Consider the following 27,999-nt stretch of genomic DNA (forward strand, 5'->3'; position numbering starts at 1 on the left):
TGTCTATTTGGTCTTTCTTTACAAACACCTCTAACAGCCACGTTACAAAAAAAGCTGACGGCTCACGAGACAATTGCAGAGGTAAGAGCTTTCCTTATATTATTATAATATTGGACATGTGACGGCCAGACTGACGCAGTGATAGATGGACCTCTTCATGTATCACACACATGGAGTTGAATGGGTCTCGCTGTTATCGGCCCGCATTGATCTGAGCCCCTCTTTATTAATCATGCACTTAACACAGAAGTCTCTGTTGCTTTCATCCTTTCTCCTGCTACCTTGTGTCCTCACTTTTATCATTACAGCAACTCTTTGTTTCTGCAGAACAAGACATTACCCTCGCTGCAATGGGCCCCCTTTGATAGTCGACACAAATGTAAAAGGCTGTCATATGCACTGAGATGTGTGCGTTGGAGAAGCAGAGTGCCTGATCATTAATATTCATAACCTTTTCTGCAACGAGAAAAAAGATACATGCATTACACAAAGTGACACCATGTACACTATAGCACTGACACTGGAGTTCAGATGTAGGCCTAGGTCTATACTGCCCCCTTGTGGTGAAAAAGTGAAATGCCACCCGAAAGACATATTATGCAAAAAATAACGAGACATGTGCAATCTGGATTGCTCCCAGAATAAGTGGTCATTGTGGCCAAAAGTCAATAGTACCACAGATGAAATGTGTTGATTTTTATTCAAAAGTTACTGTCTCCAGACAAGTACAAATCAGAAACAGAGTGACTGAAAGAGGATGGGATAATAGACAACAACTTAGAGTGTAGGCAAGAGTGCAGAAAAAAAAACGGGAAAAAAAAAAAAACACAGAAATGGCCAAAAAGGAAGGAAAAAAATTAAATTTTGTATATATACACATGATCTAATAAGAATAATTATTACCAATGTAGTGGTAAGTAACAAACAATAAACAGTACTTTTTCCTTAAAAGAATTTTCTTTTTTACTTACATAAAATAATTAGGCAAAACACATATAGGCTGTTCATCTACTTTATCACATTACACCTGACCGCCTCATGTTTCGTGTCCTAAGAAGCCAATTATCCACCTTTAAACACGACCGATCCTCTGACATGGAAGATTACTGTGAGAGAAGGTGACCTTCACAAGCATGTTTAAGGCTTAAGCATGGAATGACTACAAAATAAAAACCTCAGTAGACAAAACATTTCATTAAAACTTGTGTGACAAATATATGTCAAAATCTAAGCTTTGTCTAGCTGCCACAGCGCTGCTGAATAACTCTCCTCTTCAGTATTGTCTTAATGACTACCTTTCACTTTGAAATCATTTAAGTGTTTTGTGACAGGACCGTTTAATGTTGAGAAAAACCTTAAAGCTGAATTTCACAAGTCTTATCATTAGTTTTATCCAAACTAATTTACATGTAGGAAAAAAAGGTAGAAACCCCCGAAGACATTATCAAGACAAAAAAAAGAAAAAACATAAAAATACAAATTTAAAAATCTTCCTTGACGCATGGCTTCACATGCTTTCATTTTTTTTCCTTTTTTTTTTTTTTTAGTTTTACTTACATTTCTCAAACTTTGTGACTGAAGGTTGAAAATAAGAAAAACCAAAAGCACATATATAAAATCAGCACCGATTCATATATAACTTTTATTTAAAATGTAGAGATACCCATTTCAACATTATGCTGCTGGATTTTAAAGAGAAGAAACAAAAAAAAAAGGTGTATTTCTTTGAGTGAGCTGCTATCTGCCAGAGCCCACACAGTGGCACTACTGGGAGAAAAATCTGCTCTTTGTTTGGGGGGGGGGGGGGGGGGGGGGGCACATTTCTCTAGTAGATGCAGGGTTACGGAGTGGTCCAAATCTTGGGGTAAGCTCTGGGACTTACTGCTTAACAGTGTGGGGAATCTTCACAGCATAAAGGGACTGATTCTACGTGACACCGCACCGTCTTAACCACCAGTGGTTACAGGACCGAGGAGAGGCCCAACAACAGGGACAAGGAAGTGATGGAGGGAGGGAAAAGAAATAAGGAGCACAGAAACATAAAGACCTCCATCCACCTGGCTAACACAGTACGAGCAAGCTACTACAGTCTGTTTATAAATTACTACTTCACACCTGGTAACTTACTACAATTGTAAAAAGGGTTAGACATGAACAAAAAATGTATCTTAAGTTAAACACACCAATTCATCCCCGTTTTAAAAAAAAGGAAAGGATAAAAAAAAAGAAAGAAGCTATTATGGATTTTTCTTCAGACACGTCTCATTTCTAAATAGGTTTGGAAGTGGCCTGTTACACTATCTCTGAACAGGAAGAGCTTACCCAAGATTATAAAAGTAAATATTTGAAACAATGTCCTCTCTGAGCAAGCAACACTGAGTGTGGGTCGTCGTTGGTCCACGTGGAGAACAAGCCAGATTTCTTTTTTTTGTAGTTTTGGATTTTTCTTACAGAAAACACTTTTGTTTTCACATCTAAAATTCTCTTTAAATACAAAGCGCCTCTTCTGTTATCCCAGCGTCAAAATCATCTGGAGATTAGCTTAAAACATGGACACCCCGAGGACCTAAAGGAGAAGGGGAAAGCATTAATAACCAGTTCAAGTCAAACAGATTTAAGAAATCAGTAGGCATAAGACATGTAGGTACTAAGAAAACAGTATGGTATGATTTACTACTTTTAGACTAAGTATGCAAATTAAGGAAATACAGGAGTTGCATTTGGCATGTTTTATATAACAGAAGTAAATGAGTTTCACAACTTTAAAAATAGGAATACTTTGGTCGTACTAAACCAAACTGGTTGGGTCATCTAATTATTTATTTTTTTAAAGGTCAAAAATTCAACTAAACAAATGTAACAAATGTGATTCTTGAAGCCAGCCACCAACAAAAAGTAAGTGTAGCAATAGCAGGCTGTTTTTAGTGCTGTTGATATCACAATGCACGGAGTCAAATGACTTTCTGACTTCCTATAGTTTGCTCACGCATTAGATTCATACATTTAACTGATCAAATGTTTCTTTATCAATTATGCCATACATTTGAATAAGCTAGTAAGCTAATGTGTTTTATTTGGCTCTGCATGCATGTTATGACTGAACATTATTCCATTTATTATGTTTTGTACACATCTAAGCTAGACAAAAGATTCAGATTCTTCCAAGCCCAGCAATGAAGCACATTGTGATCAAATAGCACAGCCTGATCATTTGTCAAATCTTTTAGAATTCAAATTCAAATCAGGGAAAAAAGGATCTGAGACAGAGTTCTTGTGAGCAGGTTGTGAGCAGCGCTGAAAGCAGCTAAGTGTTCTGCGTGTTGGTTCCTCTCTCAGAAAAAGCATAATAGAACCAGACGGCTCGGTGTTTGGTGAAAAGAAAACAGTGTTTCTGCTGCTTTTTGTGACTATGAAATAACTCAAAAGTTGACATAAAACAGACACATTTTCTAAGTGCTACAGCGAGGCAGAGTGGGAGCGTTTCAGTGTGAGAACGAGCGCTGAGGCTTCCTGAGGCTGGAACATGCTGGAACAGGAATCTAATGCCTGCAGTGCATTCTGAATTAAATGAAAGATTGGCGTGTTTACACAGGCTAAATGTTGGCTTTGCAACCAATGAGAGATGTTGTGTTTGGCGGCGGAGCGTGCAGGCTGGTCAGCGGGACTTGTCTAAATGTTTTGCACCGCCTCATTCAGCACCCCCCCCCAAACACAACGTGCCCTGAAGTGGTCTGGGTAATGGGACTGTTTGCAAGACATCCATTCTCCATTTCCTCACATACAGTTGAACTCATTTTAGTGTGATTATGAGTTGTCTCTTACTATTCCTCACAAGCTCCTCCAGCTGGCCGTTACACAAACACACCTGCAGGCTCTGTTAGCACGCTGTTTATATATATTTATAACTGGGACCTAAGATAGAGAGAAGATGCAACCTACCGATTCATCCATGATAGAGGCAGGGTCAAAGTAGTCTGGCTTGAGCTCAGATCTTTCACGGCGGTTCTTCGAGGGCGGCTGGAAGAGAGAAAATGTGTTTAAGTAGAGCTGGGAAATGAATACAATATCGATATGGTGATATGAGACTAGATATGGTCTAAGATTTGAGATTGTAATTGCAGAATTGTCGTCTTTGTCTTGTTTTAAAAGGGTGAAACAGTAACAGTCAAATGATGTGTTTTATTGTAAGCCGTTTTATTATTGGCCTTTACCCACTTAGTCATAAAATCCACATTACTGATGATATTTGATTAAGAGTCAAAGGTCAACCATCAAATATTGCAATACCTACAGAGCTATTTGATAGAAAATATCGTAATATATGATATTAGTCATATCGCCAAGCCCTTGTTAAAATATTCCACAAACTCTTCCTGCTCCATCTGCTTTAGTAGCCAGCCCAACGTTGTGATAATATGGATTTCAGCAAACCTACTGTATTATAAATAAAAGAGGATAAATCATTTCAGCAGATATTTGCAGCGTTGTCCTCATACAGCTCAATTCTGAAAGATGTGCAGCGTGAGGAGTGCAAAACTAGGGCAATTTCCTGGTTGATTCAACATGACATCTGGATTATTGAGACAGAAAGCAGCACAAGGGAAGAATCCAAATGGACCTTTCTCTGGGATAACATTTGGTTCTCACTCATCATACAGCGTGCTTTTGCGTTGTTAGGGTAACCGGTGAAATAAATGCGTCATGTTGCGCTTACAAGTCGGAGGCACTGTCTGCCGTCTTTCATCTTTTAAAACAAACAGACACATCCTTCAACAGCCAACAATTCCCTTTGATGATCTCCTGTCTCCATGCTCATTTTGATGTTACATGCTAACAAGCGGCTTGTTATGGATTTTTGCATGGAAAACAAATCAGTGTTTTCTAAGAATAGCTGCCATGTAGGCAGAGAATGCAAACAAAACCAGTAACCAAGTGTAATTAAATCTGAATATATTCTGGGCTGAGCCATGGCAAAGCTAACGTAGTTAGCTGAGTGCTAATAAAAATCAAGCTGAATGGAAAAACTGAGGGAGGGGGCTGACACATTCTGGAAACTATGTGGCCATAAAACAAAAGATCTTGATCGGTGGTCTTCGAGTTCAACATTCAAAAGAAAATGATAAACAAGAGACGATGAGAAGTCAAATCTCATGGAATGAATGCGTTTCCCTGGGCGATCCGAACCACACGGCTTTCTAACGGCAGTTAAAGTTTCTCGTGTGTCTCCACATGAGGTCTTTGGCCGGCCACTTGTGAGCTGGCGCCAGCTTCAGGATAGCATGCCATCCACTAACGAGGCTTTCTGGGACTTTTTAAGGGCTTTTGGAGATTTTTGAGGTTTTGAAAACGATTGTCTTCAGAATATCTCAGAATTGAAATCAGATTTCAACTGTTTGAAAATATATCTAGTAATGCGACTGCAAAAATAATCAGACCGTGATGATTCTCCAGATGTAACATCTGGCCTTAACGTCCGGGGACCAGATGTTACATTTGTACCAACAACAGCAGCTAATGTTGCCTCCTAATGGCCGTTTGACTAAGTGTCTGAAGAATACAGAAACATTCCTGTTTGTTGAATCTGATCTCCAGAGATCCAAGAAGTCAACAGGGTGTTAGTAATGAAAAGCCATTTAGAAAGGGGAAACAGAATCTAAGTGTATCACTGCTGCTGTAGAGAGGACTTTAGAGCATTCGGCTTCATTTGTTTGAATTGTTGAGCTTCACAGGGTCTGCTTTCTTTGTTATTTATTCAATATTATCATTTATCTTGAGTGAGCTGGTACATTTGATCATACTGTTGTGTCCTTTATGTGCATCTCTTGCCTGTACTAACTAAAAGAGTGCCCCCACTAAAAGAACACCGCCTTTTTATTTAGGTACAAATGAATAAACACTTTGAGTTAAATGCGCCTCTTACCAGATCAATGTCCATGGTGTCAAAGTCCATGCCTTCGTTGAGGTCATCCATGCGGCCCTCTGATGACATCATCACGTCCTCCACGATCGGCTCTTCGTCTTCCTCCATCAGCCCAGTGCCACGACGACTGCAAAAACAAACAGTTGTTCAATTATGGAAACGTAACTTCAATGAGATGTTCACACTATGTGCAGGTGTGTGTGTGTGTGTCTTACATGGCGTGCTGCAGATTGGTCCTGAGCTTGGCGTAGTTCATGGCTCTTTCCTGCTGCTGGCGTGCTTCTTCCTGTTGTCTCTGAGCCAGCATCCACGTCACCTGGGAACTACACGCACAAAGGTTTTTACTCCACATGTGTTTGGTAATTACACTGGAGATACTACAATGATGTCAGACTGAAATACCTGGCCTGGCTCCTATGAAAAGTCAGGTCGGATAAATTAACTAATCAGTCACTGTCCCGGCAGGAGCAACACTTGGCAGGATGTTGAGTACAAGCATCTTGCAGCCGTTTACTCTCAGAAATGAACAATCCTAATGAAGTTTGGCTACATGTTCCAGTCCGTTGATCCCATTCGTAGAGAAGTGATCAACTGAACTGTATGATGGGCCTGGCCTAGATACATTTATAGAAACCTCTGGTAGGAGGCGTCAGGGTTCAAGGACAACACATTAAAAAAAAAAAACACAGTTCGTGAAATTCCGGGGCAGAACAGAACATTGGGGAAAGAAAAGGGTTTTTCTGTGGATTTCAAAGTGTAAGAATATTCCGTGCCACATTTATTTGTGAAAAGTTTGATGTTTTTAACAGTGGAACTGAAAGATCGATTTCAATATTCCTATTCATAAATGCACCCTGAGGACATTTGGAAAGAGTGAACACTTGTCATGAATCTGAACTTTTATAAGTCCAAACAACTTTTATGTTGACCGGTTATTCATTTTTCACTGAAAAAATATCATATATCATAAATATTGTTAATTTATCAAAAGGAGAATCCAATTGTAACTGAGAACAATTTCAGTGCTGCACTTAAGTGTATTTAGAATATTTATGCGCAAAACCAGTTTTACTAAAACGTTTTTTTTCTTTAGTGAAGTAGTTTTAATACAAGTACACATTTGTATGTAACTTAGATTATTTTAATGAACCAGTAGCCCCTTGTTACTGTGACATCACCCCTCAGGAATGCGGCGCTGACAAACACTCACTTGTAGTCCAGGGGGGTTTGGTGCTGCGGCGTCTGTTGATGGTGCTGCGGTAGTTGATGGGGCTGCGGCTGGTCCTGGGGGAGGGGGTACACTCCCATGAAGCTGTCATCACGCCCTCTCTTAGGGTCTCGCATGGCAGTTGAAGTGAGGTGGGGGGACGGCAACATGATGGGGGTCTGCATGCTCTGCTGCCACGGCTCGCTGCTGCTGGTCTCCTCTGCAGGGGAAGGTCAGAGTGTGAGACTGGCTGCACAAAACTCACACTTGTTCTATTATACTGCTTTCAAGGGCCAAGATTCCTCCCAAGTTCTTTATACTGAACTTCAAATCAAAGTTAGCAAGTTAAGGATTGTTATTTAATATCGTTACACAAAGACAGGGATCTTCATCATTTGTCCTTTTTCTATAGCTACAACTTTTACAAGCAATTCAATTTTAAAGTCCTAATGCCTATATAATTTTAATATTATTTTCTGTAGCAGTCCCAGTCATATATTTTCTCAAATTTGAAATGATATTGTTCCTAGTACCATATCCTATGCCAGGGTTAGGCTAAGTGTGATACCAAGAACATGACCGTAATACTGGTGAACTGATATACTAAAGGCCCTGCTTTTCATCATTCAACAAGAAATAGCATTTTGAATAATCCCCTCATCCAAACTTTCCAATAACATTTATTTGTATTATTTTATCTCCTTATTTGAATCATTTGCTTTAGTTAGACGTAGGCCTACATGTGGCAGTCTTGTTCTAAGCTATAGGCTATTGTTAATAATTAATGTCATGGTTTACAGATGTCGGTCTGAACTTTTGTATTCAAAGTGGGTTTAAATTGACTTAAAAAAAAAAAAACCCACTTAATTTTGTTACATTTCTCCCACGTAAACAGACTCAAACTGGGATTGTATATGATGCAAGCAGATAACTGATCATGAGAACATCCTTGGTCGTCAGTAAACCTTCAGCGAACACAGAGACAGGAGCCGAGTCCTCTGACTCTCTCCCACCATCTGCTGTTTAATCTCCTCCGCATCAGATCGCCGGGCATCTGGGTTAATCTGGGCTCCAGGCCTGCTGCTGTAACATCACTGATGGGCTGGGCTCTAATGTATATGGTTCACATGAACACCTGTTTGAGTGTTTGTGCATTGGTAGAGAGTGGTGATGTTTATAGATTAACAAAAATGCGTCAAGTTTGAAGCTTTACACAATGTATGTATCCGTCTGCCATGACTGATCTGAAACCTGTTTTTGAAACCCCTATTACGCTACTATTAATATTTTTAATTAATTTTACTTGATGTGATCTTTATTTTATTATTTTCTATTTATTGCTTTTTTTATTCTTGTGTTTATATAAATATGTGGTCCTTTTTATTGGATAGTTTAGTTTAATGTCTTATGTTTGTATATTTTACTTAACTTTATTATTGCATATTTAAAGGTGGGGTAGGTAAGTTTGAGAAACCGGCTCGAGATACACTTTTTGTTATATTCCATGGAATGCTCTTAACATCCCGATAGCAATGAATATCTTAAGTGCTTTGACAAAAAATCCATAAAAAAATGTAATCTGTGGAAGCCGTAGTACTGTAAAAAGCACGACCAATCATTTTAGCCAGCCCGGCTAAAATAACTGGATGGCCTACCTGCCTGTCAGCCTTCCATCTGTGCACAAATTTATCTCGTGCCCTCATTGGTCTTGTGCGCGTTCGTGTGTGTTGGAGGAGGGGCTCTGTAAGGAAGTGGCAGATTTGTTCCGGCTGTGTATTTTCAAATTCTAGCGCACTCGAGCTGGTTTCTCCAAAATTACCTACCCCACCTTTAAATAAACTTTTAATTTTTATTAATTTTTTTTAAATGTGTCTTTTATTTATTTCATGCAAAAAAAGGATCAACATTCACAGAAAGAAAATGTTCCCCAGGGATAAATAAAGTAGTTTGATTCTGATTCATGATTCTACGTAGTAAAAAAGACACCCCAGTTATTAGCCCCCTCCTTAATGATTGTGTAGGTTCCTTAGTGGGGGATACCTTCTGGCAGCTTCCTCTTGGCTGCTGAGGTTCCAGCTGTAACAGCCGGGGGTTTAATCTTCTTGGAGCGGACCGAGGACCCTCTGCTCGAGTAGCCGCTCATCACCGACATGGTGTCGTCATCGCCGCCGGCCTGCAGGGAGTTCCTGTAGGAGATGAGGGGCAGCCAGCAGTCCTCCCGCTGCAGCGCCATCTGGAACGTCATGAAGCGCTCCAGGTACATGTGGCTGAGGAGAAGCAGAAAACAAGATGAAGAAACTCGTGCATCTTTGCAGACAACCAGGTGCACATTCCAACTGGGGGGAAAAGAGCCGCATTGCACGCATCAAGAGACACCAGTTGCACCAGTTGCCACAAACACCTGTTACACTGAAGACCCCCGACTGTCGGCTCGGCAGGGAAACACTTACACAGTCCTCTTGTCTTGTCTCATGAGCTTGGAGGAGAACTCGCTGAGGATGTCTAAGAAAGACAAGTTGAGAGGCGGGCCTCCCTCTCCCTGGGTGCTTGGATCCTTAAACGCAAACTCGATACCGTCCCTGAGACGCAGAGACAGGGAGAAAGAAAAGAAACACTGTGAGCAAAAGGTGTGGCTTCATGGGCATAAAACATTTAATTCCGACGGTGTAGTGTCATATAGGAAAATGAAGTCTAACAGATGGAAAATGTCATAACATATTCATTTAGTATTTTTGAACCATGGTCATGTTGTGCTAGTTTAAAACATTAAGTCCAGCAGCGTGAGTTAATAAATGACTTTTAAGAGTTGAGTTTAAGAAGCTTCTCTCAGTACCTTTTATCAACAGATTGAGTGAACGTTTGGAATACATATAATAAATACTTAATGTGATTCTTTTGGAATGATTTTGCACCTGCGATATGAATCATGGTATTTGAGAGATTGATCATTATTGAATCATAGTTCTCATTGAAAAAAAATGTTCGCTCACTTTTTCGGAACAAATCCAACAGATTTGAAGAATGTTCTTCAGCCGTGTTAGTTCCTTAAAGCCCTACATAACTGTCTGTTCTTCTCACAATCAGAACTAAGTGACACATTCAATCATAATGTGTTCACACTGCTATAATGTAATGCAGCGCTACATACACTTTGTACAGTTTCGTATCTTAAATACTAGACGGAAACAAAGCACTGTTTAGCCTGTCTGTCATTTCTTTAACGCCTGTCGCACATCTGGCATATCCCGTTACATAGTGCGTCCATGTGTTGCACAAGTGTAGGGGACGCAAAAGCTACCATAACAAATGTGCATACATGAGATTTCCTGGAACCTGGCTGAGATTATCCCGTTATAATCCACATGAGAAATGAATTGTGATGACGCTGGTGTGTTTACAAATGTGGAGGACTGTGAGCCTTTAATACACTCGTTTGCTGCTGAAAGGAAACAATATGTACTTCTTAAAAGGTCAAATGTGTCATTGCAACAGATAGCCTTTAAACACGCTGGTGGGAATGACATGATGTAGCCACAGAAGTTAGCGTTGTTACAAACTGAGAGGCCCACATTTTGCTAGACACGGAACACATTGTGCTGCTCTGGATTAAGTATGCAACAGAGGAGTTGTGCGTTTGTGGATCTGTTTCTCTGCTGTGCGCTTGATGTTTTTAAGAGTTGGGAAAACATGTACGGGTTATTGGGAAAGGCAAAAGTGCAACATTATATCACTTAGGGCAATCATGAATCCAGAGGAAAGAACAACATGGCAAGCAGAAGCACGGTCATTTGTCTAACGTGACAGTTCCCAGATGCCAAGCCAACAAATGTAACAGGAGTGGAACGAAGCCTTACTTGTGAAGCATAGCGATAGCGTCCCTGGTTTTCACTTGGTCGAGACCGAAGGTTAGAGAAAAGCGCCGAGCCAACTCTTTGATTCCGCAGAATAAAGAGGAGGAACGGTCGAACCCGTGGCCCAGCTCAGACAGCATCTCATGGAACAGCTAGAGGAAGGAGACGAGGGGGAAAACATAAGACTAACCATCTCTTACAAGTAGGACGAAACAATAAAAAAAGTGACTGAAAGAATGAACAAGGGAGCAAAAGTGTGGTGACTGACCTGCTGCAGACTGATGATGAGCGTCTTGGCACACTGAATCTTGTCGATTTGCCGAGTCTTACTCATAGTCTCCTTGATGATGTCTCCATAATCATTGTAATACTGTAAAGAACGGAGAAAACATTACTCAGACATTAAGATGTATCCCTGTAGACGAAAGGATTGATACGTGTAATGATAAGACAGACAATGTACCATCTGCTGCATGTGTACAGTTCATTATTGGCCATTACCCTCATGTACTGTTTGAAGATGTCCGCTCCCGTCTTCATGTCTACCACGCAGAAGATGATGAGTTTACAGTAGGCAGCGAGGAGGTTTCTCCTCTTGTGCAGAGCTTCAATCTTTAGTGCCTCATCGTCCTGTTGCCCGTCTGAGATGATTGGAGAAGAAAAGGGGAAATTACAAGCTGCCGATTTGCAATAAGTGCATGTGTCCACATAGCGTCTTTATCTAGCAGAAAGGCGCTCGGAAGAGGATCGTTTCACCACTGTAGTATGACCCACCTATTTCTGCTACTCTATATTTTGTACATTGTTTTTCTACCATTACGATGAACCTGGGAATGCTTGCTCTTACGGACCGTCCACACAGCAGCGTTAAAAAAATCTTGAAACGCTTCTGCCCATTCACTTTGAATGGGGTGACGTCATTTGCCTCACTTTTCGCCGAACTGCATTGTGGGCAGGCGAGCGGAGATTTTCAGGATTCAAAGTTGAACAATGTTCAACTTTTGAGGCTGAGGTGGAAGCGTCAGCCAATCAAATCCCGTGTACGCAAATCTGACCGTTCAAGCTCTAGCCAATCAAACGGCGTGTAAGCTGGGAGTGACATACCGCAGTTCATTTCCTCATATTCCAAAACATGGAGGAGAAATTAGCGGTAGGGAATCACCCGGTGCTTTATGACCAGTCTCTATTTACCTACCGGGATATAAACCGGAGGAGCCAGGCATGTTTGGGGAGTTTATATCCAGTTTACTTCAAACTTTTTTGCTTCGTATGTCGGGGGCGGGAGATTCATGTGATTGGTTGTTGGTGCCTTGCTCGCAAAAAATCCCCAAGCTTCAGATACGCCAACCTCCAAGATTTTTTTAACGCTGCTGTGTGGACGGTCCGTTACACTTCATATGAATGAGCTTCAGCGTTCAGTCTGACAGACGTAGAGCGAGGAGGACAATCCTCGTGCGGCAATAAAAGTACAAAACTCCCCGGCAACAACATCCAAGGTCCGCCCGGCCGAAATACTCCCGCAAATGTGCTTTTCCATCTCTGTTATGATAAACAAACTGGCCACAAGCTACTGCTCCAGTTTTTAATAGTGATGTCACCAAATCTTTTCTCAAAAATGTTAAACTATTTCTAACTGCCAGGGCTTGGAGCAGGCACACAAAAACAGCAATGGTCTCAGAAAAAAAAGACACTGGCTGTAAACCGTTTTATCAAGAATCTGCGAAAAAGATGCAACAATTGAAAAAGACCCTGGCGCTCAGAAAGAGGCACTAATGGCGCATTTCCACTACACGGTCGGCCTCGGCCACACTCGGTACGGCTTGGCCGCGTTGGGCCTTAACAGGGCCGACTCACTTCATGCTGCGCTTCCATTACAGTTTAGGAACTGGGTAGTAACGCAGTGTAGGCGGAGCCGTGACGTCATCTTCAATGAGAAATCCAGAAACACAACACAGCCGTTAGCTGTGAGCACTCAGAGCTCACAGCTCCTTATATATGTTCAGAAACTCGACAAAAGTTAAACAAGTACACACCACAGACTGCCTGTGTCATGGTGAATACAGTCGCTGCTTAATTTATGTCTGTATAGGCCGTTGTTGTGAGTGTGGACGGTCGGGGCATATACTGCGTTAGCTTAGCCAATCTCCATCTAGAAAAACACGAATTTTAAAAGGTTTTTCGCCTGCCGTCTGTCTGCAGACTTGACAAAGCATTAATTCATGGTTTTTACTAACCGGTATCAGTATGTTGTTACTTCGGCATCATTTTGAAACGTGTATTACAATTAAATCACGGTCAAATATGTCCATCTTGTTGTAGTTCTAGCCCTCTTGCCAGCGCTCCTCTCTCTAGTTTAGCATACTCAGCCCGACTCAGCCCTGTTTGTTGGCCCCGATAGAACCACAATTTTCTAGGGCCAGAAAAGAGGGGAAAAAGTGGCCCCGCGCCGTGCCGCGCCGGAACGAGGCCTAGTGGAAGCACAACCAAAAAAGGGGACGGCACGACACGGCACGCTTAAAGCGAGCTACGCGCTGCAATGGAAATGCGCCATTAGTGGACCCTTACTTGCTGTCCTTGCTTTGGGAGCAGAGCAGAAAGTAAATGAGCTGCCTGAACTGGTCATTTGCATTTGTACCTGTGCTGTTTGTTTCATCGTCCTGGTCTATGAAGACATGGTTCAGGATGAAGGAGAGCAGCTCCACCTGCAGCGAGTCCTCGGGGGAATAGACCAGAGGCTCCAGGTGTTCCCTGCCTCCGGACACCATCTGGTGGCTGAAGATGAGTAGGAGATCACACAGGATGGTGAATGCCTGTAGGAGGGAGGAAGGAGACAGAAAAAGATACAAAAGGTCAGTGTGGACGAGAGCAGTGCAAAATCACGTGTTGCAAGTGATGTTCCGGAGAAAATGATACAGGGCTTTCTTTTGGGAATTTTATATTATACATCAGTTGTGAGGCGCACATGTTTGCAACAACTGCTGCTACACATGTCAATGTCATATGCACGTGTTAGTGTGTGTCACCTGTTCTTTGACGGCTGTGTTGACATTGGTGAGGTAGCGCTGACACATCATACAGAACGCCCTCATCTGCTTCCTCAGGGTCATCATGTCGTCCTGATTTTTTTATAGAAAAGACAGATTTAATTTGTGTTAACATTGATCTTTCAAGTTCTCTTCCGTGCAGAATGGGGCTATGAAGTTTGTCTTTTAGACCTCACCTTTTTGGAGTTGCCCTCAGAGGACTTGGCCAGGTTCCACAGGATCACATAGTGGGTACACTGCAGAGAGTGGATGACTATCTGCTCACCAGAAGAGAAGAAAATCAATCACAGATGAGTTAGCTTCATTACTTTTCTCAAAATGTGACCATTTTATGAGCGTTCACTTTGCGCATGTTTACTAACCTGCTCGGGCATGTCTCCATTCTCTATGCCTGTGTTGAGAAGCTTGAAGTTGCTGGTGAACAGGTCCCACCCCGACAAGTCATGTGCGCTGCAACAGGTTAGAGGAAAACTCCGTCAGTTTCAGACTCATGTAGACACACATGTACATTATTGGTATGTCTTTAGCACAGGAGATTGGAGAGGGCATGAGGACAAGGTACTCAAATTAAAATGAATTTCTTACTTGTGGAAAGCTGTGATCCTCTTTATAGTTGACAAAACCTGATAAGCATCATCTTCATCAGCCTCTTCACCCTGGAAAGAGACATTTGGGAACCGTGTTAAATTGTTATAATTAGGGATGCTCCGATCGATCGGTCACCGATCGAGATCTGCCGATACTCACTCTCTACCGATCGATCGGTGCTCTCTAAACATGCCGATCGCGAGAGCCGATCGCATGACGCAAAATACATGACACTTTTCTCTGTGCGCGGCAAAACAAGCTCGCCAAAATGGCTTCACCGGTCTGGCAGTATTTTAAGGTGTCTGAAAAAGACAGTAAAATAGCGGTATGCAACGTGTGTGTGAAGCAGAAATCCTGCAGCTCCACCCGCTGTGACGGACCGGTGAGCGGAGCAGAACACACATTAAGAGTTAGACCTAACACACTTAGCTATTTTATCTACCTCTGGAACAAGCTAAACTAGTTATAAATATGTTTATTCTTCACTGTCGGCCTCACACATTACTGGATCAGCGAGCTGCATGAGACGATACTGACGGGCTGTCAGGAGAGGGAGAGCGGGGGAGAGAGCGGGGGAGAGAGAGGGGGAGAGAGAGGGGGAGAGAGAGGGGGAGAGAGCGCTTGCTCATTTCTCCCGTGTTATTATCCAAAGTGAATGTAAACTTGAATAATATACATAATTTGAATGTAATAATTAAGTTGATTGTTGTTTGTGGAAGCTCCAGTGAATGAGCCCCATTAACTGAGTTTTAAACATCACTTTAAATGGAAGATTTAAAGTGATGTTTAAATCTTTCATTTAGGCCCCGCCCACTCGATCGGATCGGCAGATACTGATTCCGGCGATCGGCGATCGGCCCCAAAATTGGCGATCGGAGCATCCCTAGTTATAATTTACTCATCTGGTAAAAAGACTGAGCCTCCCAGTGCGGATACAAATACGACTTTTCAGATCAAATGTAAATGTTGATTTGACATGATTGACACACAATTTAGTACGTTTTTCAAATGTACAGGATCCCATCCCTGCAGGTTATGTTGTTCAGTAAGAAAAGCCAACCACAAACACATTGCATCATAACTTTTGAAATGAATAGTCACCAAAGTCTTGGACTAAAAGTCTTATTGCAGGTAAATCAAAGTTGACATTTTCAGCTGAAATATAACAATAAGGAATAACATGGTGTTGAATTTATGATGTGGTTAAGTAGATAAGTGTTAGAGGGTCAGGCCCATTTGACCAGAAGAGTGATGAGTAAAATCATGCGTGTTTTAAGAACACGTGCGTCCCGTCACTCCTACCTCTTGTAGGAAGTCCTCCAGTAGCCGGTTGAACTTGTCCACCAGCTCATCCAGCAGCTGGGAGCGGGCGATGTCCACCTTGTTGAAGATGGTGAACTCCTCGTTGCAGAGGGCGTGGTAAGTCTTGGAGCAGACCTCCAACACTTCAGTGTCTGTGTGCTTCTCCACAATCTCCCTGATCTGACGCAGCAGGGACTCCAGGTGCTGCGTTAAGAGACGTATCATGTGTTATTGCAGTCAATGAGGAAGAAAAACGGCTTCATAATGAAATAAACAAACCCAATTTTCTCTTATTTAACTAGTGTTTTCTGTCTTACCTTTTCTAGACGTCCTGTGGTGTAAATGTCTAGGTCAAAGTACTGAGGCAGCTGCAGGAGGTTAGTTATCTTCTCTGAATCCATGGCGTACTGTGGGACAAACAGTCAATGTTATATTTCCTAACAGATGAACACAGAGGCAGAACACTTGTTGAGAACACAGAGTGGCTGTATCCTACCTTGGCCAGCAGAGGGGGCAAAGCCACAGCAAACAGCTCCGTCATTCTGGTCCTGTCATCCAGCTGAGTCTTCTTCTCTTTAGCCGTCATCACCTGATTACATGCAGAGAGTTAGAGCTTGTTCTGCACATCTAACAAAAAGGTCTAACTTTCTGTATAGTTTACTTTTCAAAAGAGGCTATTTGCGGTTAGTTAGGGTTAAGTTGATGCCGTGTGCAAATGTCACATTCATGGAGATGTATGTAGCTCCAGTTCAAAAGAAGAATGTTTGCGCAACAGGTTTTAAATGTGTCTGAGATATCTTAACTGTTTAAAAAAAAAAGTCTTAAAATGATTTATCCTGCTCGGTGAATAAGTGGTTTAGCTTTCAAATACATATTTAAAAAGGACCAAAAGGCTTCTAAAGTTATATCCCTTAAGAAACAAAAAGTTTATTTTTTAGAACTTTAACGTCTCATTTATATTAGATGGTAAAAAATAAAGTGAATGGTATAATATCCTGCCAGATTTGGTAACTACAGTCCTTAAGGAAATGGCTACACATGAACTGTCTACAGGCAATACCAAGCAGAATGGCGGGAAAACATTTAGCAGGCTCTCATCACAAATGTGTAAACACGAGCATTAAACATTGTCATACATTCCCCAATATCAACCAACAACTCCCAAACCTGTTAACACGCTCCAACAAATGCAATCTACCATTTGTAGAAAACAATGATTTTATCTTTAAAAATGCCTTAAACACAGCTGTCAGACAAAGCAAGAAGAAGGAGGCAAAGATGAAATGCTGTACTATCACTTATGATGGTTGAAGACTTATTTAAAAATACATTTACTGTGCAAGTGAGGTGGACATGTTTAAAGTGCCTTTAGAGTTAGCGCTGATCCATCTCTAAAGTTGACTAATTGATCAATGTTCAACACAATGGCTGTTATTACAGTAAGGCCTTTGCGAAGAAAGACCTGAATTATCATTTGAGCATACTTTGAAAATGTGTGAGCCGCTCTTACCCTCTTCCCTGTTCCTCTTCCAACAGGTGGGTGGCATTCAGCCGCCTGGCGTACAGTGCACAGCATGATTTCTATCAGGGCCGTCTCTTGTCTCTCCGTGAGAGCTGCAAGAAGTGACATAAAACAATCAGAATGATCCGTTTGTGCTCAGAAGCGTAACACAAGCGACGTTGGTTTGAATTAGAAACCGGTGCCTCACCTTCCTCCCCCGGCAGTGGGTCATCCAGCAGTAAGCTGATCATACACTCCCAGTCCTTCAGTAGCTCTGGACCGCACTCCCACAGAGAGTCCACCAGGTAGGCCGCATGCTCGTGGAGCTGGGGGGGGGGGGAAATGTTCACTCAAATGAAGGACACTGGAAGGAAAGACTTTAGCCCATGTGTGAGAGTAAATATCCAAACAGCGCGATGACATACCTCGCTCTCCAGGAAGAAGAAGACAGTGGTCTTGATGAGGTTGGCGTTGGGGCTTTGTCTGCCTCTCCTCTTGGGGGCACCTTCCTCCTCTGGTTCTCGCTGGCTGAACAATCTGTGAGAACATTAAAGCATGAGTTGGCGAACACACAAAAGCAATCCCCGGAGAATCCTCCAACTGCACGTGGCACAATGCAAACACACAAGCTAAACTGAGGACTGACTGACTTGTTAAATGACCTAAGCATTAAAACAAGTTGTCCGGGTGAACTTAGAAAAACTCAGTGATGCAAAAGCTACAAAGTTTTTAATTTCATTAGGTGTGAATCTTTACTGGCCTTGGATAAATCTCAACGTATCACAGCCCTCAATTCCTGTTTACTGTATTTAGATATTTACTCCATAAATGCTCTTGTCCTTAAATGACCATTAAGCGGATGTAAACCACTTGCTCTTTCTCCTCCTTTCCCAAGTTGCCTCTAAAATAATTCCCCGAATGCTTCTCCGTTCTGTTCAGTGAGAAGTTGGATTTAAGTCGGACATACTTCTTAAAGAGGAACTCTCCAGCTGCGATGGCGACGGGCCTGTGTGCGGAGTAGACCAAGTGATACACACTCTCACAGTCCTCAGGAGTCAGCACTTCATCTGTACTACTGCAGGGGCAAATAAGAAAGTAAGCATTAGTAACCAAGTAGTTATCAGTGTGCACTTGAACGCAAATACTATGCTCTATTTATTTATTTATGGAAATAATATTACACAGACAACCAAGAACACAGGCACTTACTTCAACACTAGAGTGAGCAGCTTAATCGCTTGTACTGCAACGTCGTACTCTTTGTCAAGAGTCATGGAGACAATGCGGTCCTGTGCAGAGAGAAATCAATGAAAGATGAAATCATTTATTTTGCAACTGATTAGTAGGTGAAATTCTGTCAGTGCAGAGTCCAAAGAGCATGTGTATACGTTTGAAACAATAAGGCTGTTGTGAGGGAAGTGTCCAGCAGGTGGTGCTGACCTTGAAGCGGCTGGTGAAGAGCTCCAGTCTGGCGTTGAGCTCTCTGTTGTAGTAGAGACCCTGCAGAGCTGTCAGACACTTCAGACGTACCTCGCCTTGCTGCACAAGAGAATTTCAAAAACAGTCATTTAAGTTCAGAGAATACTTTTCCTTCTTGTGTTTACAAAAAATAAACCTTGAAAACATAACTCGCCGTTTCCTTTTGATTTCCAATTAGAGAATCAATGGCAGTGTAACAGCAGGCATTCATTGTGTGTTCTGGATTTCTGTTGCTACACTTAGTTAACAATTGAGTCATTGATTGGGCCTTTAACATCCATGCACACCCACACAGGTGCTTTCACTTATTCTGCCCGAGTAGACATCTGCTCAGTTTGACGTTCAGCTACACTGGGAATTATGTGGCACCACAGAGCTCCCTGTAATACCAAAGTAATCAAATGTAGGCTACACCTACAGATTCAACTAAAGTAAGAGAAGGAGGGCTTTAAATTAAGGCTGCACATTTATCGATTTATTTTTGGTGATATTGCAAAGCGATGAGATTTAAGCGATTAGAAGGATCAATAAAAAAATATTATTTCAGAATTCTCGTGATCATAAAAGAAAAATACATATATTAAATGGTGTGATTTTTAAAAGAGGATTTGGAGCAAAATATATTTTGTTGAGTTTGTAGAATGCGATTTCTAGGCCGGATAATACTACAGCTCCACAAAAATGTATTCAAAATGTTATTTTAACAATTTTTCTGCATTATAACATTGTGCTTCCTGCTATTTGAATATTGCACTGATCCATGTTGCAATTTTTATAAAATGTAGTTTAATTGTGCAGCCATAACTCACATTATTACTTGTTTCACACAGTCGTCAAAAGGTATGATGAGTAAAGTAATAACTTCATGCTGGACCATGTGTGTGTTAGAAGAACCTTAAGAAAAAGAGCTAAAGAAATGTTGACCCACCTTATCGTGCATCGTCCATCCCACATACTTCAGATAGCTGTCGTTGAGGAAGGCATCGCTATAGAGTTTCATCCACACTCCGATCTCTTCTATACAGATCGCCCTGATTTCTGCTATCGCATCACTGGAAAGCATCACATAAATCTTTGTTTAACAGGATACGATAATACAGTCTCGCTAAATGCTTTAAAAACCAGAATCAACTTAATCGTGTTTTTGAATAATAGATGAGCATTATGGGAAGCCATACCGATATCGGTGAACGAACACTCCTTTGAATATGGCGTTCATCATGTTTTCAATCTCATCCTGATTTTCTTGGAGCTGAAATGGAGAGCAGAACAAAAGACATTGGTCACACATGAAGCCTTAATGCACAGAATGCTACAGTAAGAGGTGAATGAGAGGCATCGTAAACATAACAGACGAGCGTGTTTGCCAAGTGAACCAGCATGCTGCGGTGTGGCTGCATTGTGAACCAACAGATGGATGCCCGGTGGGACCTGCTGTTATACAACGGGAATAAAACAGACAATCCCTGCTGAATTACACTAACACAGTCACTGCGGCTCCGTCACCTACAGAGGTGTTGCAGTTCTAAAAATGGAACAGGTTTATGGACGGGCTGGAGTAATCCACAATTATTTACTCTTATATCCATTAGTGTCATTTGTAAGCTCGGTTGCAGGGGCCTTACCTACATGGTTTGACTACATGTCAGGCAGGGTGATGTGAATCAGCAGATGGGGCAATGTTTCATTTGGATTTCTATTATCGTTTCTTGTTCAATTTTGGCTTAAACATTAGTCATAAATTAAGTACAAAAAAAAGCAGTGGGTCTGACTGATGTTTTGACTCCTACCTCTCTTAACAGCCACTTTCCATGATTATTAAAACGAGGTACTTCGAAATGACAAATTAACTGATGTAGTGGGGTTTTAGGTCACCTTGGTTTTTTACTAGAAATGCGAAAAGAATAACTGTCCGGTTAAGCCAACTGCTCTGACTTAAATTGTCTATCTGGGAAAAGACGAACTAAGGAAAAAGTGGTTAAAAAAGGCATTATATAAAAAGGTAATTTAATTGGAAAGCAGACTTCGGCCTACATGGGAATAAAGACAATGAAAATGCAATTTCTTTCCGACATCACTGGCTGAATATCTTTTGAATGGCAGAAGTTTATCTTTGTACTCTAGAGCGAGGGGGAAATAATAATAATAATCGTAGCTCTGCTGTGTTATTACTATAGCTCTGTATCCATCAAAACACACTGTTTTCCACTATTCTGTACAAGGAAGGATTTTACATTACATAAACAAAGAGCATACATATCACAGTGAGCGCACACTACATACAAATTGGTCTGTTGACTTCCTGCCAAAGTTGCCACTAAATCACAGCTCAAAATCACCCACATCTGGCGGGAATGTGCTGATCCAATTAGAATTTGAATAATCTGATGTGTGTTGAAATGCGAAAGGCATGGGCTCAGGTATTTTTAAACAAAGGGGGCAAGTTGCCATGCGGCCACCCTCACCTCTTTGCGTTTCTGCAGGAGCAGCTCCAGCCTGTCGTTAGCTCTTTTGGCCACGATCTTATTCCTCTCCGCCTCGTACTGGCGCTGAGTGTTGTCCATGTTGATGCTCAGGTTCAGAGCTACATTCACCAGGGCTGTCATCAGCTTCATGGCTGCCAACAAACAAACAAGTAACATCAAGACCCAGGCAAAACCAATGCAGAACAACGATAACCCTTTAATGTATTATTACGTCAAAGCTTACTAAAGCATGTGTGTGAGTTTCCCTGCCTAGATACTTTGTTTATGCTTTCATAGACGCACAACACAAACTAACCCGTGGGGGGAAATGTGATCTGTAGGTAAGAAAAGAAACTGAAAAATGGGACTTTCAAATATTACTTTTAGTTTCTTTAACTCTTTAATTTATTAGGGGGAGGGGCCAAACTTTTCCCTTAGAAGACCAAAACTAAAAAAGTAATGATGAGACACAGGCCGAAAGCAAACACCTTTAAATACTTTCTTGAATGTTCTTCAAATCCTACATATTTGAAGAACATCCTTTTAAAAATCAAACCTTATGTGCAGCCCTCAAAAATGTAATCTTTGATGAGAATACGCTTGAAATGATACGAGGCAAAAACTAAGAGGCTTAAGGGTACAAGTTGGTCCACACCTCTCATAGACGTCGTAAAAAAGTATCAACATACAGGGAACCATCTGAAATAGCTCTGCAGTAACTAAGCTGCTCCAACAGGGCAGCCAAGACCAGCGTCAACACCATGGGCGTAGGAAGCATCCTCAATGTGGGTGGGACAATTTGACAGGGGGGTCCGGGGGCACTTTTTTTTTTTAAATGCATCAATCTGCTGAACTTTGAGAGCAAAATTAGTGACTAAATCTATGGATCCATCTCTCAAAACACCCTTGTGAAACAGAACTGTAAACAGATTTACTTTTTCTTTATGCATATTTTACAAATCACTCCCCTTTTAAAACGGTATTCTCGTGTTACTGTCCTATAGTACGAGTTGGAATTATTTCATACCCGTTATTCTCTTATTTTGTATAATGATCATATAAAAAGGTGTGCCTTGGAAATACTTGTTTACATAAATGATTACCAAACCGTTTGAGACCCACTACTTAGACTAAAGTGAACTATCTAAACACTCAGAGTCCTTTTCCTCACTGAGCTGTAGTTATCAGCCTCTCAGTCTGACAGGAGGACTTTCCCTCCACCTCTTTAATAACAGCGCCTTATATCCAGGTGCTAGTGGAGCACGCTTGTGAACTGTTAGCGCCGGAGCCTCGCAGCGGGGAAACTGTGGCGCGCATCATTTTACAACTACAGACACAGCTACACAAAAAACGCAGCATGTGTACGGCTCTGAGAATCTGCCTTGGTACAAAGTAGCAGTGAAAACATGGTACGGAGTTTCATTGATTTGGGCATTCTCACAATAAGCAAGTGGAATGGATTTGATAATGAAGCACTGACACAGTGCTCTACAGAGAGCGGCCAGTGGATAGACCGATTCACGGACTTTCCGCATAGTAAAAGTGGGGGGGGGTCTAAACTAATCATTTTAAAAGGTGGGGGGGGACTTGTCCCACCCTCATATAATGGCTGCGACGCCCATGGTCAACACCATAACAAAAAAAGCATGCAACAGTTGTACACCGCCATGAGAATAGAGACATTTTCCCACACAGAACATTACTTGAATGTTTTCTGGTCGCACCCACACATGCTCAATTACAACTATTGTTTAAAGAATGTATAATAGAGTTGCATAAATCATTTTGGCAGCATGTTCTGCATGCCTCTGGTTATAGTAGAGCCCATTATTTGCATCCTCCGGGGCCTTTGGCAATTTATTATAGCAGGTAAATCCACCTACGCTGCCTGGTATTTGTAAACAAGCACTGCTCATGATAAAGGTGTCAGGTACTCTGCTCTCACAGGGGGAACGCAACTCAAAGGGAGTTTAATCAGGCAAAACAAGTTCAAACACCCATGTTCAATAAGCGTTTAGGGCATTTATCTAGGGCTTGGAAAAAGATCACTTATTGTGAATATTTTTGACAATTGCATTTTTATTTGCTATATTAGTGGGGCACTATTAGCATTATCCTTGAAAATGATATTAGATCAAGCATGCTGTGATTTTGTATTAAGTCTGTAGAATACCCTGGAACCTCTCTTCAGCACACAATACTTTATTCAGAATTTAAAAACGTACTACTATTTCCTAATTACACAAGTCCATATTGCAATGTCTATCACATTTGGATTATTTGAACAGCCATCATTTTCTAATTTGTTATATTGACTATCACCTAATACAAATATAAAGAAAAAAAGCTTTTCTGATTAGACAAAAACACAGTGCTCCATGATCCCTCCCAACTGGCTGCTGCTCCCAGACACATTGCTACTCTGTTTACGTATAGAACATGCCAATTACTGCCATTCAGCGGTACCTCAACCACACACAGAAATACAGACTCCGCTCCTCCTACCTGCCAGTGTTGAGGTGTGTCTGAAGGCTCGGACTTGGGAGTCTGATAGTCCGGTGAGGAGGGAGATGACTGTGTCCATCATGTACTCATCATAGATGATACTGTATTGACACTGGCGCACGAGCACCGAAATGAATTCACAAAAGCTTGACTTGAACTTTTTCCACTGGGGTCCTGCTATGGTTAGAGGGTAGTCACCGCTGTCCTACAGAGGCCACAGAGGGAAGGACGTCAGTAAATGCAAAGAGAAAAAAACGACTACAATGTGTAGTTATAACTGTCCTGTAAGAAATGTAGCAAATCATATTTTATTAATGTAATATATAACCTGAAATGACCTGTAAGATATTGTAATGATTTAACTGGAAAAAGTGTAGTTACCTCATCAAATTCTTCTGTCATTCGTCGGATGATCTCAGAGTTCTGCATGTTTCGAAACATTTCTCCGCTAACCACACCTAATTAAAACAGAAGAGTTAGACAGAAAATGTTTTACTTTACGTTCAAGAATACCAACTTAAGGAGAGTGGTTCTGGTTCTTAATGCATCTAAAAAGGACCAATGAGAGGGGGATAACGTAAATAGATACACACGTACCTTTACATCCTGAGCACTGGATAAAGAAATTAATGAGATCTAGTAGCGCAACATCTCTGTCAGTTTTGTAGGACTCAATCCAATCATCAACGACAGACTGCAGGAAAAATAAAGGGTACAGCAAGAGACCATTAGTTAGAATGAGTTTGTTCGTGTGAATGGAGGAACAGATTTGTTTTATTGTGGCGATCTCAAATAGAATGCCATTCCTACCTGCATAGCACTCCTGCCCAGCCGCACCACCTCAAACAGCATCATGTTCTCCATGCCATTCTCTTGGTGGTGGCCATTTAACCGGCCCGCTCCCTTCCCTCCTTTGCCTTTCTCCCCTGCTGCTTTCTTCCCTTTCCTTCCACCCTGGAACAATATAGAAGACAAAAAGGAGTTATGAAGTGTGAGAATCATTATAGAGAAGAACATTTTTTATATACACTTGTCACATATTGGGTCAAAACTATGTTGATTGCCAAGTAAAATGCTGTGTTAGGCTGACAAATGTAGCAACTCACTTGCTCAGTCGGGCACAAACAAGAGATGCCCCTATTGATTGTTCTCGCTTCAGTAAAAAAATATGCAACCAGGAGAATGTTATTTATATTTTTGGACAATAGCATAGCAAAGTTCTGTTAAATAACAGAGGTAACAGCTTAAACTTACAGAGGTTGCATTGACTTACATTATATTGTGTTTAAGCTCTTTTTAGCAAAAAAATGTATTTGTTGAAGGTAAATGATAATGTTATCATGTTGTGCTTCAATGTAATCTGTGAAAAGGTTTGGCAACACATTTGTATAACAGATGTAATCACAGCAATATAAAATAGACAGAGTGAATTATGACCCGTTTAACTACCAAAACTTTAAGCAGCTTACTGTACATGATAAAAATTACAAATGCCAAGATTGACTTGTAATCAAAGCAGATCTTCAAAATAAATCACAATAATTGATACCAATAACCACAATAAATGACAATAACAAAGTAGAACGACAATATCTCCAACTAATAGTCAGATGTGCTTTCTATACCTTTCCTTTGGCTGGGGTCGCACTCCTTCCATCGAGTTCCTCAGAGAAGTCTGTGTCTGAAGAGAATCGGGTATCTGTATCCCTGGGAGACAAGCACATATTAGATTTGAAATTCACATCATCAACCTCAACCTAAATCAGAGCAAATTAAAAGTGGAAGCAAGAACTTACTGGTGAGTATAGGTGAACTCTGATGGTATTTCTGGTGCTGCTATCATTTCTGTAACATCTTCTGGATAACTTCAACTTATGACTGGCTTTATATCCTCAGAAAATAAAAAGACAGGAGAGGGTGCATGTGACCTAGAAAATGAAAGAGAGAAATTGAGTGAGCTACATATGCAGACGTATTCCTCGTTTGGACACAGCAGAAACAATAAATGCTACAAAAGCACATGTATGTTCAAATAAATCACATGCTCTGTAGTGAGCAAATGTTTCTTTGATTACATTCAGAGAGAAAAACGGTTTCACATGGTAACAGTGGGCGGACACTGATGCTGCTGTCACGCTAAGCTGTGTAGCCATTGGCTCCCTCGCTTTCTCTCTCCCTTGCTTTAGAGCCAACGTCACGCAAGGAATATTGGAGCGTCTTCCTCAATGGCCAAATATGGCACTGCCCTATCCGCCCCATACATATCTCTACCAATCAAACGACGGTATCAACATCAACAAGATACTGCAGGCCACAGAAAAACTATTGCATGCTTGAGATGTGTAAATTAGGGGCAAATACATCAATGGGGAGGGTAGATGTAACTTTTAAAAATCGGATTTTTAATTCGACAGACATTTAGGACACGTGTAAAAGCCTCTGTAAGAATGGGGGAAGACAATAAAACTACCCCAGGGAAAACTATTCACTCCTGAAAAGGACTTTTAACTCCACCCATGATATACCCGCTCGGGGTGCAATAGGTTCATCTTATGATCCGAAAAAACACGCAGTGATGATGACATACAAGTGTCACTCGTATTCATAAATTATACTAAAATGTATGAGTAGTGAGAAGCCTTCCGATAAATGGTCTGTGGTAATTAAGATGTAACGTTCGTCATGGTATTATCACTAACAATATCCCAAACGTTGTGGCCCACATGACGAATTCGCGAACGTACCAACATTTTTTGTTAATGAATATATAATGATCGACGTAGAAATCTTCACAACACAGTCAACGTAGACACATGCAACATGATCAATATGTATAAAGTAGTTGGGACTTGGCGAGTTCTAAGTTCATTGTTATATTTGTTGATTTGAAAACCTGTTACAGTGCATATCTCCTCGGTAGTGAGAGGATAATGCATGACAAGACGACGGGATTCTATGGGTGTAGACTGAAAAAGTGGCGCCAAATTAGTCGGTGTATCTCATAAACTTGTTACTGCGGAGCGAGACTAAACGAGTATACCTCGATTTACTGAAACACACAATAGTGTAGACTCCTGCAAGTCAACTATGCCATTAACCACCGGCTCTGTTCCCTCCAACAACGCCGACACGGCTGCGCTCTTCGTCGGCGCCTGTCAAAAATTGACACCGGTGCTCTGCTAATGCTAGCGCCACTAGCTGAGCAACCGAGGATTTCGGCGTTTTCCCCCCAGCGTCAGCCAATCGAAATTTGATCAAATAAGCATGCACTGGTCCGTATGAGCGAACTGTGAATTACTGAACACAAAGGGCTACGAATGAACCGTGCATTTTCGTTGGTTATCGAGAACGTCAGCGTTTTCTAGCTCTATCGTACTTGGTCCATAATAACAAAACAACGCAAGCCCTACTGTACTAGCGCATGCTAATGCTGGCTAGTACACAATAACGCTAGTCACCAATGTTTGGGAGAACAAAACCAGCCTTAGTTCTACACACAACTCGTATTCAGTGCTTATCCGAAGATAAAGCAAATCATGCCAATACATATGCTGCAATTTAGGAGTTGATATTAACTACCACTCGTTAGCTATGCTAACAGCTACGGCTAACGTTACCTAAAAAAACATCACGTCCTTGCGTCCTCCATCTTGCCTCGGGAGTTCCAGTACCGTATTGCATAAGCAACAAACACTTTGTTTACAAATATATAAAGTGCAAGTAAGTTGCCTGAAACAACAAAACGTTTATTTTGGGTACGAACTACACACTTTGCGTCGCTGTGCCGAAAACCCAGTTCGTTAGCTTGCTAACAACCAGCCATGTACCGCGAGCTAGCGAAGCGACTTGGTTCAGGCAGGCGTCCGCGCTCAGGGCTCAGCTAGAGCTACACGGCTAGCAAAATACAAATCAACTAACTTCCAGATAGCACTCCGCCATTTTACAGCTAACTTACCTTGTTGTGCAATATAGTCCCAGCAGAATCTTAACTTTTAATATTGTTGGACAGCTTCCGTCTGAATCCCACTGAAATTCTGTAAAAAGAGTTTAAAAGTCGCGGTCAGAGGCGGTTTCGGACGTTCTCTCACCCCGCTTGCTCCGTAGTTCGGTTTGTTGTTTCGACGACCTGGGAGGAGG

The 27,999-nt window shown here is 41.5% G+C and overlaps 1 protein-coding gene across 2 annotated transcripts; it reads right to left on the reverse strand.

Moving 5' to 3' along the window:
* Positions 1-665: 665 nt before the first annotated feature.
* On the reverse strand, positions 666-27,996 carry stag2b (stromal antigen 2b). 2 transcript variants are annotated; one of them, XM_034121018.1, is made up of 34 exons: positions 27,818-27,996; positions 25,659-25,790; positions 25,488-25,569; positions 24,673-24,816; positions 24,460-24,556; positions 24,244-24,320; positions 23,863-24,067; positions 21,358-21,509; positions 20,071-20,144; positions 19,821-19,944; positions 18,854-18,952; positions 18,623-18,702; positions 18,381-18,488; positions 17,839-17,950; positions 17,622-17,739; positions 17,423-17,526; positions 16,409-16,501; positions 16,230-16,319; positions 15,913-16,116; positions 14,608-14,678; positions 14,385-14,472; positions 14,199-14,279; positions 14,002-14,094; positions 13,614-13,788; positions 11,480-11,619; positions 11,247-11,348; positions 10,982-11,130; positions 9,578-9,706; positions 9,168-9,394; positions 7,131-7,347; positions 6,136-6,243; positions 5,921-6,047; positions 3,940-4,017; positions 2,543-2,566 (listed from the first exon to the last, which is right to left on the reverse strand). In XM_034121018.1, exons 2-34 carry the CDS (start codon positions 25,703-25,705, stop codon positions 2,543-2,545), a joined length of 3,819 nt encoding a protein of 1,272 aa, XP_033976909.1. In that variant the 5' UTR covers positions 25,706-25,790; positions 27,818-27,996. The 2 variants fall into 2 exon arrangements, with proteins under 2 accessions (XP_033976908.1, XP_033976909.1); XM_034121017.1 differs by lacking the exon at positions 27,818-27,996 and having other exon boundaries at positions 666-2,566; positions 25,659-25,705.
* Between the last annotated feature and the right edge of the window lie 3 nt (positions 27,997-27,999).

This window comes from Trematomus bernacchii, unplaced genomic scaffold (genome assembly GCF_902827165.1).
Source record: "Trematomus bernacchii unplaced genomic scaffold, fTreBer1.1, whole genome shotgun sequence".
In the NCBI taxonomy this organism is placed as follows: domain Eukaryota; kingdom Metazoa; phylum Chordata; class Actinopteri; order Perciformes; family Nototheniidae; genus Trematomus; species Trematomus bernacchii.

Coding starts and splice junctions, on each gene's coding strand:
- stag2b (XM_034121017.1), bottom strand. CDS start 25,705: ATGATAGCAGCACCAGAAATACCATCAGAGTTCACCTATACTCACCA. Junction 16,502..17,422: donor GAAGAGGAACAGGGAAGAGG/GTAAGAGCGGCT, acceptor GCATGTAATCAG/GTGATGACGGCTAAAGAGAA. Junction 7,348..9,167: donor CAAGAGGAAGCTGCCAGAAG/GTATCCCCCACT, acceptor CTTCCCCTGCAG/AGGAGACCAGCAGCAGCGAG.